Source organism: Propithecus coquereli, unplaced genomic scaffold, assembly GCF_000956105.1.
Source record: "Propithecus coquereli isolate 6110/MARCELLA unplaced genomic scaffold, Pcoq_1.0 Scaffold14, whole genome shotgun sequence".
NCBI classification, from domain to species: Eukaryota; Metazoa; Chordata; class Mammalia; order Primates; family Indriidae; genus Propithecus; species Propithecus coquereli.
This window is the reverse complement of record NW_012138302.1, coordinates 15,406,350-15,421,060: the sequence shown is the minus strand read 5'-3', so window position 1 is coordinate 15,421,060 and position 14,711 is coordinate 15,406,350. Positions and strand designations below refer to the sequence as shown.

The window sequence follows — 14,711 nt, the reverse complement described above, 5'->3', positions numbered from 1 at the left end:
GTTTGAGGTTGCTGTGAGCTAGGCTGATGCCACGGCACTCTACTCTGGGCAACAGAGTGAGACTCTGTCTCAAAAAAAAAAAAAATCAATCAGTGTAATTATGATAATATAAAATATATATTTGGATTTCACCCCATTGAAGTCCTATAATCCTTAAAATCTCCAAAGACATGTCTCTGTATGCTAACGAGTTAACTGGTAGCTGGCAGCCCCTAGGTAGCTTCAGGATGCATTCTGGTCACAAGAAAGAACAAGAGACATGATTGGAGGGTTTGGACTTTTAGTCCCAACCCCCAACCTCTGGGGAGGGGCAGGGGGATGAAGGTTAAAGTTGATCATTGATGGCCAATGGGTTTAATCAATCATATCTACAACATAATGAAGCCTCCATAAAAACCCAAAAGGACTGGGTTTGAGGAGCTTCCCAATAGCTGAACACGTAGAGGAGGTTCCTGGGGGGTGGTGCACCCTGACAGGGCATGGAAGCTCTGTGCCCCATCTCCCATACTTCACCCTGTACATCTCTTCATCTGTATCTATTGTAATACCCTTTATGATCATCTATATAGAAAACCTAAAATAATTGACAAAAATACTCCAAGAATGAATAAGCAACTAAAACAAGTTTTCAGGACACAAGATATACAAAATGCAATCACTTTTCTATATATAAGCAATGAATAAGTGGAACCTGAAATTAAAAACACAACACCATTTACATTGCACCAAAAAATGAAATATCTAGGTATAAATCTAACAAAATGCATACAAGATCTACATGAGTAAAACTATAAAACTCTGATGATCAAAGAAGAACTAAATAAATGGACCGATATTCCATTTTCATGGATAGGAAGACTTAGTATTGTCAAGATGTCAGTTCTTCCCAACTTTATCTACAGATTCAATGCAATTCCAATTAAAATCCCACAAGTTATTTTGTGGATATTTACAAACTGATTCTAAAGTTTATATAAAGGCAAAAGACCCAGAACAGCCAACATGATACTGAAGGAAAACAAAGTTGGAAGGCTGAAACAATCCAACTTCAAGACTTACTATAAAGCTATAATAATCAAATATTAGTAAAAGAATAGATAAATAGATCAGTGGAACAGAAGAGAGAATCCAAAAATAGACCCGCATAAATATAGTAGACTGATATATGACAAAAGAGCAAAGACAATACAATGGAGCAGTAAGTCTTTTCAACAAATGGTGTGGAAATAACTGGACATCCACATGCAAAAAAATGAATCTGGACACAGACCTTACACACTTCACAAAAATTATCTCAAAATGGATCATAGACCTAAATGTAAAACACAAAAGTAGAAAACTCCTAGAAGACAACATAAGAGAATTCTCACAGTAAGGAGGGGTTGTAAAAAAATAAAAATAAAGGCCGGGCGCGGTGGTTCATGCCTGTAATCCTAGCTCTCTGGGAGGCCGAGGTGGGTGGATTGTTTGAGCTCAGGAGTTCGAAACCAGCCTGAGCAAGAGCGAGACCCGTCTCTACGAAAAATAGAAAGAAATTAATTGGACAACTAAAAATATATAGAAAAAACTAGCCGGGCATGGTGGCACATGCCTGTAGTCCCAGCTACTCGGGAGGCTGAGGCAGGAAGATCGCTTGAGCCCAGGAGTTTGAGGTTGCTGTGAGCTAGGCTGATGCCACGGCACTCTAGCCCGGGCAACAGAGTGAGACTCTGTCTCAAAAAAATAAAAAATAAAAAATAAAAAAAACAAAACATAAGAGAAAATCTAGTTAACTTTGATTATAGTAATGATTTTTTAGATACAACACCAAAGACAATATCTATAAAAGAAATAATTGACAAGATAGACTTCACTAAAATTAAAATTTTCTCCTCTGCAAAAGACAATGTCAAGAGAATGAAAAAAGCCACAGACTGGGACAACGTATTTGCAAAAGATACATTTGATAAAGGACTATTATCCAAAATACACAAAGAACTCTTAAAACTCACCAGCAGTAAGAAAACAACCTGCTTAAAAAAATGGGCCAAAGACCTTAACATACACCTCACTAAAGATGACAGAGAAATGGCAAATAAGCACATGAAAAGATGCTCCACGTCATGTCAACAGGAAGATACAATTAAAACAATGAAATACCACTATACACCTAACAGAATGGCCAAAATAAAAAACACTGACACTACCAAATGCTAGAGAGGACATGGAACAACAGGAACTCTCGCTCATTGCTGCCGGGAATGCAAAATGGTATAGCTACGTTGGAAGACGGTTTGGCAATTTCTCACAAAACTAACCATACTCTTACATACAATCCACCAATCCAACTCCTTGGTATTTACCCAAAAGAGTTGAAAACTATGTCTACACAAAAACCTGCACACAGATATTTATAATTGCCAAAACTTTGGAAGCAACCAAGATATCCCTCAGTAGGTAAATGGATAAATAAACTACGGTACATCCACACAATGAAATATCATTGAACATTAAAAAGAAATGAACTGTCAAGTCATGAAAAGACATGGAGGAATGTTAAATGCATATTACTGAGTGATGTAAGTCAATCCCAACAGGCTACATACTGTATGATTCCAATTATGCAACACTGTGGAAAAGGCAAAACTATGGAGACGGTGGTAGCAGGGGTTGAGGGGAGAAGATGATAACTAGGCAGAACACAGAGGATTTCTAAAGTAGTGAAAAATTATCTATATGGTACTATAATGATGGATACTTGTCCAATGAAAATAGGATGTAAAACACCAAGAGTAAATCCTAATGTAAACTATGGACTTTGGGTGATTATAATGTGTCAATGTAGGCTCATCAGTTTTAACAAATGTACCACTCCAGTGGGGTTAATAATGAGGGCAGGCCAGCTATATATGTGTAGGTACGGAGAGTATATGGGAAATCTCTGTACCTCCTCTCAATTTTGCTGTGAACTTAAAACTGCTCTAAAAAAAGAAAGACTTTAAACAAACACACACAAACACACACACACACCCACGCACAAACACAAACATATCACCCAACATAGATTCAGCAATTTAAAATTTTCTGTTAGGAAAGGATATTTAATTTTTTTATTTCCCTTATACTGTTTACATAAAAGAGGGAAGGAAATACTACTAAAATCACATGTGTTCATTAGAAGTTTTTAAAACTTACTAAGGCCATCCAACACCTACCATATGACTTGTTATTTCATGATTTTCTTTTTTTTTTTTCTGGTAGAGATGGGCTTTTGCTCAGGCTGGTCTTGAACTCCTAGCCTCAAGCAATCCTCCTGCCTCAACCCCAAAGTGCTAGGATTACAGGCATGAGCAACTGCACCCAGCCTCCTTTTTTTGTTTTTGTTTGTTTTGTGACAGGGTCTTGCTCTGTCACCCAGGCCACTAGAGTATAGTGAAGTTATCATAGTTCACTGCAACCTCAAACTCCTGGGCACAAGTGATCCTCCTGCCTCAGCCTCCTAAGTAGATGGGACTACAGGTGCATGCTACCACGCCCGGCTAATGTTTTATTTTTTGTAGAGACAGGGTCTCACTGTTGCCCAGGCTGGTCTTGAACTCCTGGGCCTCAAGCAATCCTCCCGCCTCGGCCTCCCAAAGTGCTAGGATTACAGGCATGAGCTACCACACTCAGCCGTGACTTTCTTCATTGCCATGACTATCAAACTGTATGTGAAATCAGAATATATGATTTTCCAAACAATTCTGATGCTTGTCTCCTACCTCAAAATAGTCGCCCTTCTAAGAAATTAAAAGTGGATTCTCCCTAATGCCTATAAATCCACTTTGAACCAAGAATCAGGAAAAACGGACGATTTAGAACCCTTTTCCCCCTATTTCAGAGAATATAAACTGGCTACACAAAAGGACTCTATGAAGTACCTCAGGAGTCACAAAATTCTCAGTGACTATGAGTATGATCTGTTTCTTTTAATGCACATTCTTACGTTTAATGTAATGTAATCAACATGACTTTAGAAGAGATGAGGAATAATTTCCTTGGGCTTGTTCTCAACCAAAATTCACAAGGTTGACCAAAGTATGCATAAGAATAAATCAAACTTCTTGGCCAGGCAGGAAGACAGAAAATACTCTAGATAGAAGAAACTTATATACTTGCATCTTAAGAGACTATAAAATACATGGGTTCATGGCAGTCTACAAGAACTTCACAATCATCCACAGCACTCTAAGACTGTAAAATTCAAAAACCTTACAAAAGATCTTCAATGGTTCCATTCACCTAACATTCTTTTGGCAGTCTTTATTCCCCCATAATAAATTTTCTAGCAAGGCTCATTGTTTAATCATAGCATTAATGGAGGAGAAAATGTAGGACACTAATAATGGAAAAATCTCTCATGATGACATGAAGTGAGCAAAATCCACTGTATTTAGATCCAATGTTTTCACAAAAACTCCTTTGTAGTTTTCTTAAACACCTACCTCTTGTAGAACTGGGATAACAGGTGGCTTTCTCTGCTGCAGAAAGTACAGCACCATAAGAATATATGCATATGAAGATAAACTTCCTCTGGAAGCATCTCCAATGTCACATCGCTAAAAAACCATAATATTGAAAATAAAACTTCAGGGTCTTATTCCATACAGAAATATTGAGTACTCTGCCACATCAAGTTTTTTAACACATTGAACTGACAACTATCTAAAGTTCAATAAACTTTTATACAAGGTGTGGGGGGAAAAGGCACTCTCATAAATTGTGGGTGAGAGCATAAATTAGTATAAACTCTATGAAGAACAGTTTGGCAATATCAAAACTACAAAAGCACGTTTCCTTTAACCTAGCAATTTTATTCAAATAATATGCTCTGCAAACATGCCAAAAAATGTGTGAAATGACTAAATAAGAAGGTTTTTTAAATTGCACCATTGTTGTAATAGCAAAAATCAGAAATAATTTTAGGTTCATCAATAAAGCACAGGTTAAAAAATTGAGAACCATCCACACAATGTAATAGCATGCAGCCATTAAAAAAGAACAAGGAACGCCCAGGAGTTCAAGGATAGCCTGGGCAACCTAGTGAGACCCTGTCTCTTACAAAAAAAGAGAAGAACAGAAAGTTCTTATACTAATATGAAATGATCTCCAAGATCTATTGCTAAGTAAAAAAAAGTACAGAACAATGTTTTCAGTGTGTTTACATCTGTAATAAAAAGGAGGCAGGAAATCTAAGTATTTGCTTATACTAGTATATTTCTGGAAGGATACAGAGAAACTTTTAACACTAGTTGCCTCAGTAAGAGGCACTGGTTGGCTAGGAGACGGGTGTGGAAGGGAGACTGTTCCATTTTCCACCACAGACCCCTTTAGATCTTTTGAATTCTGAAGACGTGAATATGTTGGATATTCGAGTAATTTTAAATTTAAAAAAAACCCACCTAAATGAATCCTCAGAGACTGCTCTCTTTGAGCAAGGATTTAGCTCATATCTATATTTAAAGGGAAAAGGGATGATTTCTCTGACACAAGCCACTTAGTTTCATTACCAAACTCCAAGTAGTTATAACAAAACTGTCATGCTGGAGGTATCTTATGAGGTAAATCTTAAAAAGTAGCTGTATCAAGTCTTATATGTATTTTTGTGCCTGCAAGCTTTTCTTTTCTAAGATACTCTCTGTCCAGAAACAGGAATATCTAAACAAATATGCTTTCCTATTGGACAGAGTAAGCTTTATGAAGTGAAAATCTGATCAAGTCTCTCCCCTACTAAAATTCTTTCACTAACACATTCATAAAATTCAGTATTTGCTGAGCAGCTACTAAAAGCAGACACTACAATGAACTAAAGAAACAGAGGTCCCTGCCCTCATGTAGTTTACACATTTAGCAGAAGAACAAGAAAACAGAATTCAATGTTATAACAAATGTTATAATAGGAGAAGCATAAGGTTTTATTGGTATTGTTTTGTTTTCTTGTCAGAAAAATTTATCACTAAACCAAAATATTTCCTAACCCAGAAATTCTTAAAAAGAATGGTATGCCAACTCCCATGCCTGGGAATGAAAATCATCACTGCACTGAGAAATTTTACTGCTGAGAAACTGACTAGTATAGTAAGTTGAACATGGGAATAGAGCACACATAGGAAAAAGACTAAGAATCGCCCTACCCCAATAGGTATCAATTCAACCCATCTAATACTATCTTTTTTTTAAAGCTCAGGTAAACAAAACTGAGACAATACTTTTCACAAGTCTGACATCAGTATGTTTCACTTTAATTATCATGAGTAATATAACAAAGTAGATCATTAACTTTTCCATAAATACCTTAGCAAACACTTTCATGGTATATCCCAAATACTGCACTCTAGGATCAATAGCTGCATAAGTAGCTAGCATTCTTGTGTTATGTTGAGCCTGAAAAAAAATTACATATTTGAAAGCATTTCAAACTTTTTAAAATCAAACTTAAAAATCAGATAAAAAGATACAAGCCAAATAAAAAATATATAAATGTAAAACATAAAATACCTATTAACGAGTCAAAAACTAACCTTCAATCTAAAGGAAATATCAAGATGACTGAAAAAATGCTTTTTCCTTATACTGCTCACATTTGAAAGTTTTAAACATAAAGCCATAGTCAGTAATTTGTAAACTTTTGAAATGAAAAGTGTAAACTATACCTGGCCTATAAAAAAGAAACTTACCAATGTATTATATAAACTGATATCTCCTTCTAACCCACTTCTTCTGTGTTCAAATTTTACAATAGGCACTTTGGCAGTAGTTATAGGCAAAATGTTTCTTAAACCTATTCAAAAAAATAAAAGACTTCAGAAAGTTAAATAATTTTCATGATGTTAAAAAATATTTTCTTTTGTTTTAAAGCTAATATTTAAGATTCATACCTGGATGTCTTTTAAGAATTTTTGCCAAATTTTCAATTATTTCCTTGCAATTTAATTTCTAAAAAACAAAACAAATAAATAATAAAGTTTGTCTGACTCAACTTGGCCTTGTGCAAATTCTACTTCAATCTAGGCGTTCAATACTAGCATTTGAAATTTCTAGCCATAAAGCTCTACATTACCTTGCTACTTAAAGTATGTGGTTCATAGACCCACAGTATCAGCATAATCTGAAACCTGACAGAAATGCAGAATCTCAGGCCCCTCCCCAGTCTACTGAATCCAAATATGCATTTAACAAGATCCCAAGGGAATTCACATGCAAATTAAAGTTTGAGAAGCACAAAGACAGGAGAATAATATGGTTTTCAGTAAGAAAATAAACAACTAGAGATGGGTTTGGTGAAGACAAAGCAGTATAGTGATTAAGATCATAGGCTCTGTCTGAATTTAGACAAACTTCGATTCAAATCTTGAATCAAGATTAAAGGCAATACTTTATTGACCAGCTGTGTGACTGCCCAGACCCTTAACCCACCCTTCTGAGCATCACACTATATTTTATAAAATCAAGATAATCAAAAATTCCTGCCCTATTGAGTTGTCGGGAGGATTACATTAGACATGTATATAAAGCATTCAGCAGCATGTCTGGCACAAAATAAGCTTTTAAATCTGTGAGCTATTTATTATTATTATTATTATTAAGTTGATGAAGAAAAGAAAGATACTCTTATTATTACCAGCACTCATTTCTCCAAGGAAATTCTTACCTCTGCAAATTTAAATGTCTTACTTCTTTAAAAACCAGAGACAGGAAAGTTGGTATGATAATGATAATCATAATGCAAGGAACAGGGAGGATAATGGTATTATAAGTTAACTGGATTAAGCTGAAGGATATAAACATCAATCCCAATGGTGATTAGTAAGTCACTTTTGCATATCCCCCGACATGCTCCTTTTAGCTACAAGATAGCAGTAGCCATAGCAGCTTAACTTGGGGATTTCAAGGAAATCATTAGTTACTAATTCATGCACAATAAAAAGAACAAAAGAGGTAATTTTTCTTTTTATTATACAAGGATATAATTATGCTAAATTTTTAAAGTTTCAGTTATGGCTCATCAGAAAGAAAATAATTTATTCTTTTTTATTATTTCAACTTTCCCATATGAATGGCACAGATTATATAATATGTAATATACAAACCCTTAGAGATTAGAAGTCTAATCATTAAATTTTACATAGACGTTACCTAAAATTCTAACCTCCCTGGGTAAAAAATCATCTCCTACTCCCTCAATTCTTGCTCTTCAAAATGGACAAGTGCAGCCTCTTTCCATGTAATAGCATTAAGTAAAAGTTAAGGAGAAATAAAATATTTGCAACTTTTCAGTTTTTTTATAGAACAGGAAGATAGTAACACCAGAAGCAACTTCTTAGGGCCAGAAATAAAGATCCACCTGGTGTCACTGCCATCTTTACTCCAGGTCTAACAATTTCAACATCTTTTGAAAGAACTATTTCAGCAAAGCATACTATTCTGCTGAATTCTTTTATAAAGAAACAGAGGCTACACTGACACCACTTACAGATGCCAGAAGCTTGGCCTCACCCCAATCTTGCAAGCAGTCCCTGATTTTGAAACATAAATACAAATAGCTATGCTGGTAAAGGACTGAACATCTACAAGAATCCCCTCCTTTTCTAGTTGCTGCGAGGAAGGCCTCAGATACTTCTTCCCTGTCCAATCAGTCCCTTTCTTCACTGGAGCTTGGACAATCTCATTCCCACAATTAAGGCCTGGTACACAGAGGAGGAAAGCGTAGTACCCATTCTCACTGCTGAAATTGCACTGGGGGAAGGTCTGCTCCTGGCATCTCACGGTGGAACTCAGAAAGCTTTCAATTTCAGAAAGTAGCGGTTAGGTTCTACAATACTATTAGTACTATATTCAGCTACATTATGGGTTAAAAAATTACAGAGAGGCAGTGAGATACAATGGAAAGAGCATAACTCTGGAGTCAGACAGACCTGGGTACGAATCCCGGCTCCAACAATTACTAGCTGTGTGAGCTTGGGCAAGTCAGTTTATCTCTCAAAGCCTCAGTTTCCTCATCTGTAAAATGGGGGAAATAATACCTACCTCGAAGGTGGTTGTAAGAATGAAATGAGATAATGTATGTAAAAGTGTATATTGGGAACTCAGTAAATGTTAGTTCCCCTTCCCACCCAAAATGAGTTTCTAAAAGCTGTCCTAGAATATCATTTATAACATTACTTCTATGGAAAAAATTGTGTGTAAGTGGCCCAAAATTACAATTAACTGTTAGAATGCAACCCATTTATAAATTAGATGACCATCTGTATTTACTATCTGTAGTGATACAAAGACATCACCTAACAGAAGAGATACAGGAAGATAGAGTAAGTGAGATCAGTGTTTACCACAAAACTGAAGCACCAGCTTCTCACTGGTTCTCATGAAAAAATTCCAACTTTATGGTGTATTAACTTTTTCCCAAAATTCATTACAGAGCACTTGTAATGCTCAATGACATGGCTTTTACATTATAAAATTACTGAAACAGTAAATTTATTTATTTTAAGATTTGAATGTCTTCTAAATTGATACTGCTAATGTTTTTATATTTCAAACACTGCTATTTTATTAATATATTTATACAAAGAATGACATCATTTTTTATCAATATTGCATACAAAAATAAAAACAGATTCATCATTGAGAGAAAATAAAACTTCCACATCCCTTTCCAAGCACTAACTCTTACCTCTGCATTTTCATGGCCTTCCAGGGTCATACAAATATCCAGATCACTATCACGAAATCCAAATCCATTCTTAGAAGAGCCAAATAAGCACAATCTTGCCTTTTCTGAGCAAAGGAAAACAAAAGTCAAAAGTCTTATAATTAGCAGGGAAGAAGAGTCTTCTATTATCTACCACAAGGTGATCTTGTCCACTTCTATGGTTTGAATTACCTACCACTGGAAGATACACTGAGAAATTCTAAAACACTTGTCTTAAGCCCAGATCTTTTGCCCAAGTTCCCACACTGGTATACTCAACTGCTTTTTCCACTTTCCCATAAACATCATAAATTCAACATGGCTAAACTATCAACTTCACCTCAAACCTATTATTATTCCATAATCCCTATTCTCAGCAAATTGTATCATCATCCAGTTGCCCCAAATCAGAAATATAGGTGCAATTCTTAACACTTCTCTCTCAACCTCTACATCCAAACAATCACTAAAATCTTTAGTTTCTTCTGACTTATCTCATAAATTCATCTACTTTTATTCATTCTCAACATCACTACCAATAGTTAAGATCAATATTGGGGACTGAACTCTTAAAAATAAATTAGTTATTTCAGGGCATAATTCAAGTAGGTTTACAAATAGCACTGTAGCATACAGAATTACTTCTCTTCCAAAATACAGTGATTAATCCACTTGATATAAATTATGACAGGGTTATCCCTTCACACTCGAGTGTCATTCAGTAACAGCTACCACTTCAAACAAGCTATGGTTTTAATAGGTTTGGATTTTTTTTTTTTACTTTTAAAAAAATTTTTTTGGAGACAGGGTCTTACTATCTTGTCCAAGCTGAAGTGCAGTGGCAGGTGCAATAATAGCTTATAACAGCCTCAAACTTCTGGCCTCAAGCAATCCTCCTATGTCAGCCTCTCGAGTAGCTGGGACAACAGGCATGTACCACGGTGCCTGGCCTATTAATACTTACATAGATTACATATTTAGATAACAAATTCTGTATTTTCAAAACTTAATCCTCTCATCCAGTTCTGATGTCCTACTTGAAATTTCAATGAAAACTGAGAGGCATAAAAGAAGCTACGCTCAACAGCAAGTAAAAATGAGCACAAGTTTAAATATAATGGAGACTTAGATTTGGTCAATACTTTATATACTAACAAATATAATAAAAAATGGAATCGCATAACAGATCATTTTTTTTAAAGTACAAATACATTCTGATTATAAATCAACTGTTTATCCTTACTTATTAAATATTTGGCTATGAAACTCTTGATTCTTCACTCCCATGAGAAAAGCCTGCTCCTCCTATTATCTTTGACATCTCAGTTGAACAGCATCACCCAACTATTTAAAGCAAAAACTTTGAAACCATCCTTGATTTCTTTCTTTCTCTCACATGTAATGTATCAGCAAATTCTGTTGGCTCTACCTTCAAAATATATCCCAAATCTGACTACTTCTCATCTACTCCTCCAAATCACTATTTTGTCTCTCATCTGGACTTATACAATAGCCTCCTAAATGTTCTGCTTGCTTCTACTCTTACAGCCCTACAATCTGTTCTCTCAAATCATGTCACTTAATGGTTCAAAACCTTCTAAAAGCTTCTCATTTGGCACTCAAAATAAAATTCAAAGTCCTTCTACCTAAGGATTCAATCCCTAGGCCACCTCTCTGACCTCATTTTTCTATTAAAGTCTACCTCTAATACTCCACTCCAGCTACACTGACCTCCTGGCTGGTCTTCAAACATGCCAGACATAATCTAGTCTTGTTCTCTCTACAATGTTCTCTCCTTGGATATTCATATAACTTTTTTCTTCATATTATTCAGGATTCTGCTAAAATGCCACCTTATCAGAGAAAGCTATCATAATACCCCATTCACTTCAATATTTTTGGCTCCTGAACCTTAACAGCATTTACTATTTGATGATATACTATTATATACTTGTTAGTCGACTACCTGTCTCCCCCTCTGAAATACAAGTTTCATGAAGGCACCTCTTTTATTAGCACAGTATCCCCCAGTAACTAAAATAGTACCTAACACATAACATTCAATAAGCATTTTTTAAATAAACTCAAAACCACGTGAGTATAGTAACAAAAGCAATTTTTAACCTACGACATACCATCATATTCTTTTTGAATAAACTTTTCCAAGCCAATTAAAATTTGCTCCCTGTTGTGTTGTTCAGAGAAAGGTGGTGATAACTCATCTAGGTTTAAAAAAAAAGAAGAGAAAAGGAAAAAGAAAAGTAAGGAAAATAGAATTGGAAAATATCTTCAAGTTTTTACCCTAAAATTTTAGTTTTTTTTTAAATTCTAAATTTATTTTTAAATTTTACAATTTCTTCATTATTTGTTGATTTCTCTAACTTTCAAACCATAAATGTTACTGGGGAAGGGGCAGAGGGACAGCAGAAAAATAATTTTTAAAGATCTATGTACATTTCACATGATCATTTTCCATATGAGATATCTACAAATGTATTTACTTCTTCAAACTATTTAACACTGTTTTCTTCCTACACTGAACTCTCTCCCATATCCATGTTTATATTCCCCTCTGTTAAGACTATATTCATACTGTACATTAGGGACCAGGCCCATTCAAATCTAACAGTTCCCTCAAGTGCCTGGTCAAGATTCATATCTTCCGTATAAACTGCTTTGCCTAAGCACAGCCTTAAATGTTCTCTTCTTAATTCCATTTCTTTAGTTCTCCAACTGCACGCCACAGTCCAGCACCTGTTTTTATACTGTCCTTTCAGTTTTTTAGTTATTTCATCTAAATTCATCTTATTTTTCCAAATAAGACCACACATTCCTTATGAACAAAGTATTTTTCCTATCTCCTCTTCCAGACTCATCCCCAAAAGTTAATATAGCAATAGGAACAAAGCAGCAATTTATTAAGAATTTGATATAATGAATTAAACTAATAATCAGCTTTTAAAAAATAAATGTAATTATCAGTGGTTACAGAGGAGGGGGAGTGAATAAATGAAATACAGGAAATTTGTTTTCAGGGCGGTGAAACTATCCTGTACGATACTCTAAGAGTGAATATATGACACAACACACTTGTCAAAACCCACAGAACTCTGCAGCGCAAAGAATGTGCCTTAATGTATGCAAATTTTGAAAACCTATCCAGCAGGTCAGGGGATCTCAGGATGTAATGCAGACTGTGATAAAAGAATCTAACTATATCATAAATATATGAAACAACTTCACTCAACGGAGTGGGGGAAAAGGTGCTGACCTTAGTAAATTTGAAAATGAGTGGAATCTGTAAGACTAAGGGTAACAGGAACTACATATAAGCACTGTACTCTAGTTGATAAAGTTGTTTCCCACAGGGATATGGGTTAACACTTCTGATGCTGCTATACATATGTATTGAAATGGAACAATAAATGGGTGGTAGATGGTAGGAACCAAGTATCTCACTGTTGGAGTGGGAGTTTAAAGATAAGCAAGAGGCTAGAATGAGCCATATTATAATGGATTAGAATTAGAGATTCAGTACAAAGTCATGTTTAGCTCAATATAGGTAAGATGGTCACATATAGAAAAGTGTAATATATATGGGTTAATATACATATTTTCTTGATCTAAGAGAGCCCCAAAGCAACAACACCCCAGTAATATCAAGCACACCTAGTGTTCGGATCTTGGATTCTAATACCATTCTCCAACAAAAGGAACCAGGGCTCCTTGGAGAAGTGTCTGATTCTAGGACTAGGGCAGAAAATATACATGATGAGCCTAGAGCATATTATAGTGCCAGAAAGTGAGGAAATGCTAAAAAATAAACAAACAAAAAATCCCAAACACACTGGTGAGTATATGGAAAACAGGCCTAAAAGCCAAATGAAAGAGGTTCCAATAGCCAAATCTGGAATAACATGAGCAAGAACATAAAGTAGTATTCGATTATAACCCAAAGTATAAAATACCCTTGAGTCCACACTGAGATAATTGACTGAATAAATAAAAACAAATGCAGTGAATTATATCTTAATAAAGCTGCTAAAAAATAATGTGTGGTGATCCAACCACTCCACTCCTAAGTATTTACCCAAAAGAAATGAAAGCATATGTCTATATCCAGTCCCATACATGAATGTACACAACAGATTTATTTGTAACAGCCAAAATTTTGAAATGAGCCAAATATTGATCAACAGGTGAATGGATAAACAAATTACAGTATATTCATACAATGGAACACTGCTCAGCAACGAAAAGGAATTAACCATTGATATATACAACAACATGGATGAATCTCAAAATAACTACATTAAGTGAAAGAAGCCAGATCAAAAAGAGTACATTCTATGTAATTCCATTTATACAAAACTCTAGAAAATGTGAATTTAATCTATAGTGACAAAAGCAGATAAGTTGTTGCCTAGTAGGAGGTGGTGATGGGGAAGGGTAGAAGGGAGGGATTACAATGTAGCACTAAATGTTACGACATCAGAAATTTTATCTTACCTGGACACAGCCAGTAATTCATAAATGTTTGCTGAGTAAAGGCATATCCCAGGTACTTCACAAATGTTTGCTGAATAAAGGCATGCAAGGCTTTCCCCAAAATACTTTTATAGGCTTATATCTCTCTATTGCCTTTCTTATACCCTACCAAATCAAAGGTAATTATTCCCTCAAACAAATTATACACTCTATGCTTTCATGCATAATGTAAAAATGCATTTCAAAGTCCATCTCAAATACCACATCATTAATTCTGATTGCTCTAATCCATCCCAGTTAAAATTAATTGTTTAGTCTGCATTTTATTTACCACTATTATAGCATGTAACACATTCTGCTTCCAATTATGTCAATTTACATAGTCTTGTACATCCATCTAGGTAGAATATTGTTGTCCAAGAGCACTGCAATGACAGAAATGTTATGTAGACTGTCCAGTGCAATAGTCACTAGCCACATGCAGCTACTGAGTATTTCAGATGTGTCTAATATA

The 14,711-nt window shown here is 35.2% G+C and overlaps 1 protein-coding gene across 1 annotated transcript in view; it reads right to left on the bottom strand.

The window, feature by feature from the left end:
• ZCCHC11 (zinc finger, CCHC domain containing 11) overlaps positions 1-14,711 on the bottom strand; it is an 88,106-nt gene that overhangs the window by 32,144 nt on the left and 41,251 nt on the right. The window contains exons 13-19 of the mRNA XM_012639344.1: positions 14,219-14,288; positions 11,845-11,931; positions 9,692-9,795; positions 6,897-6,954; positions 6,696-6,799; positions 6,313-6,402; positions 4,464-4,577 (exon numbers count right to left, since the gene is read on the bottom strand). Coding sequence (XP_012494798.1) covers positions 4,464-4,577; positions 6,313-6,402; positions 6,696-6,799; positions 6,897-6,954; positions 9,692-9,795; positions 11,845-11,931; positions 14,219-14,288 — 627 coding nt within the window. The remainder of the gene's footprint in view (positions 1-4,463; positions 4,578-6,312; positions 6,403-6,695; positions 6,800-6,896; positions 6,955-9,691; positions 9,796-11,844; positions 11,932-14,218; positions 14,289-14,711) is intronic.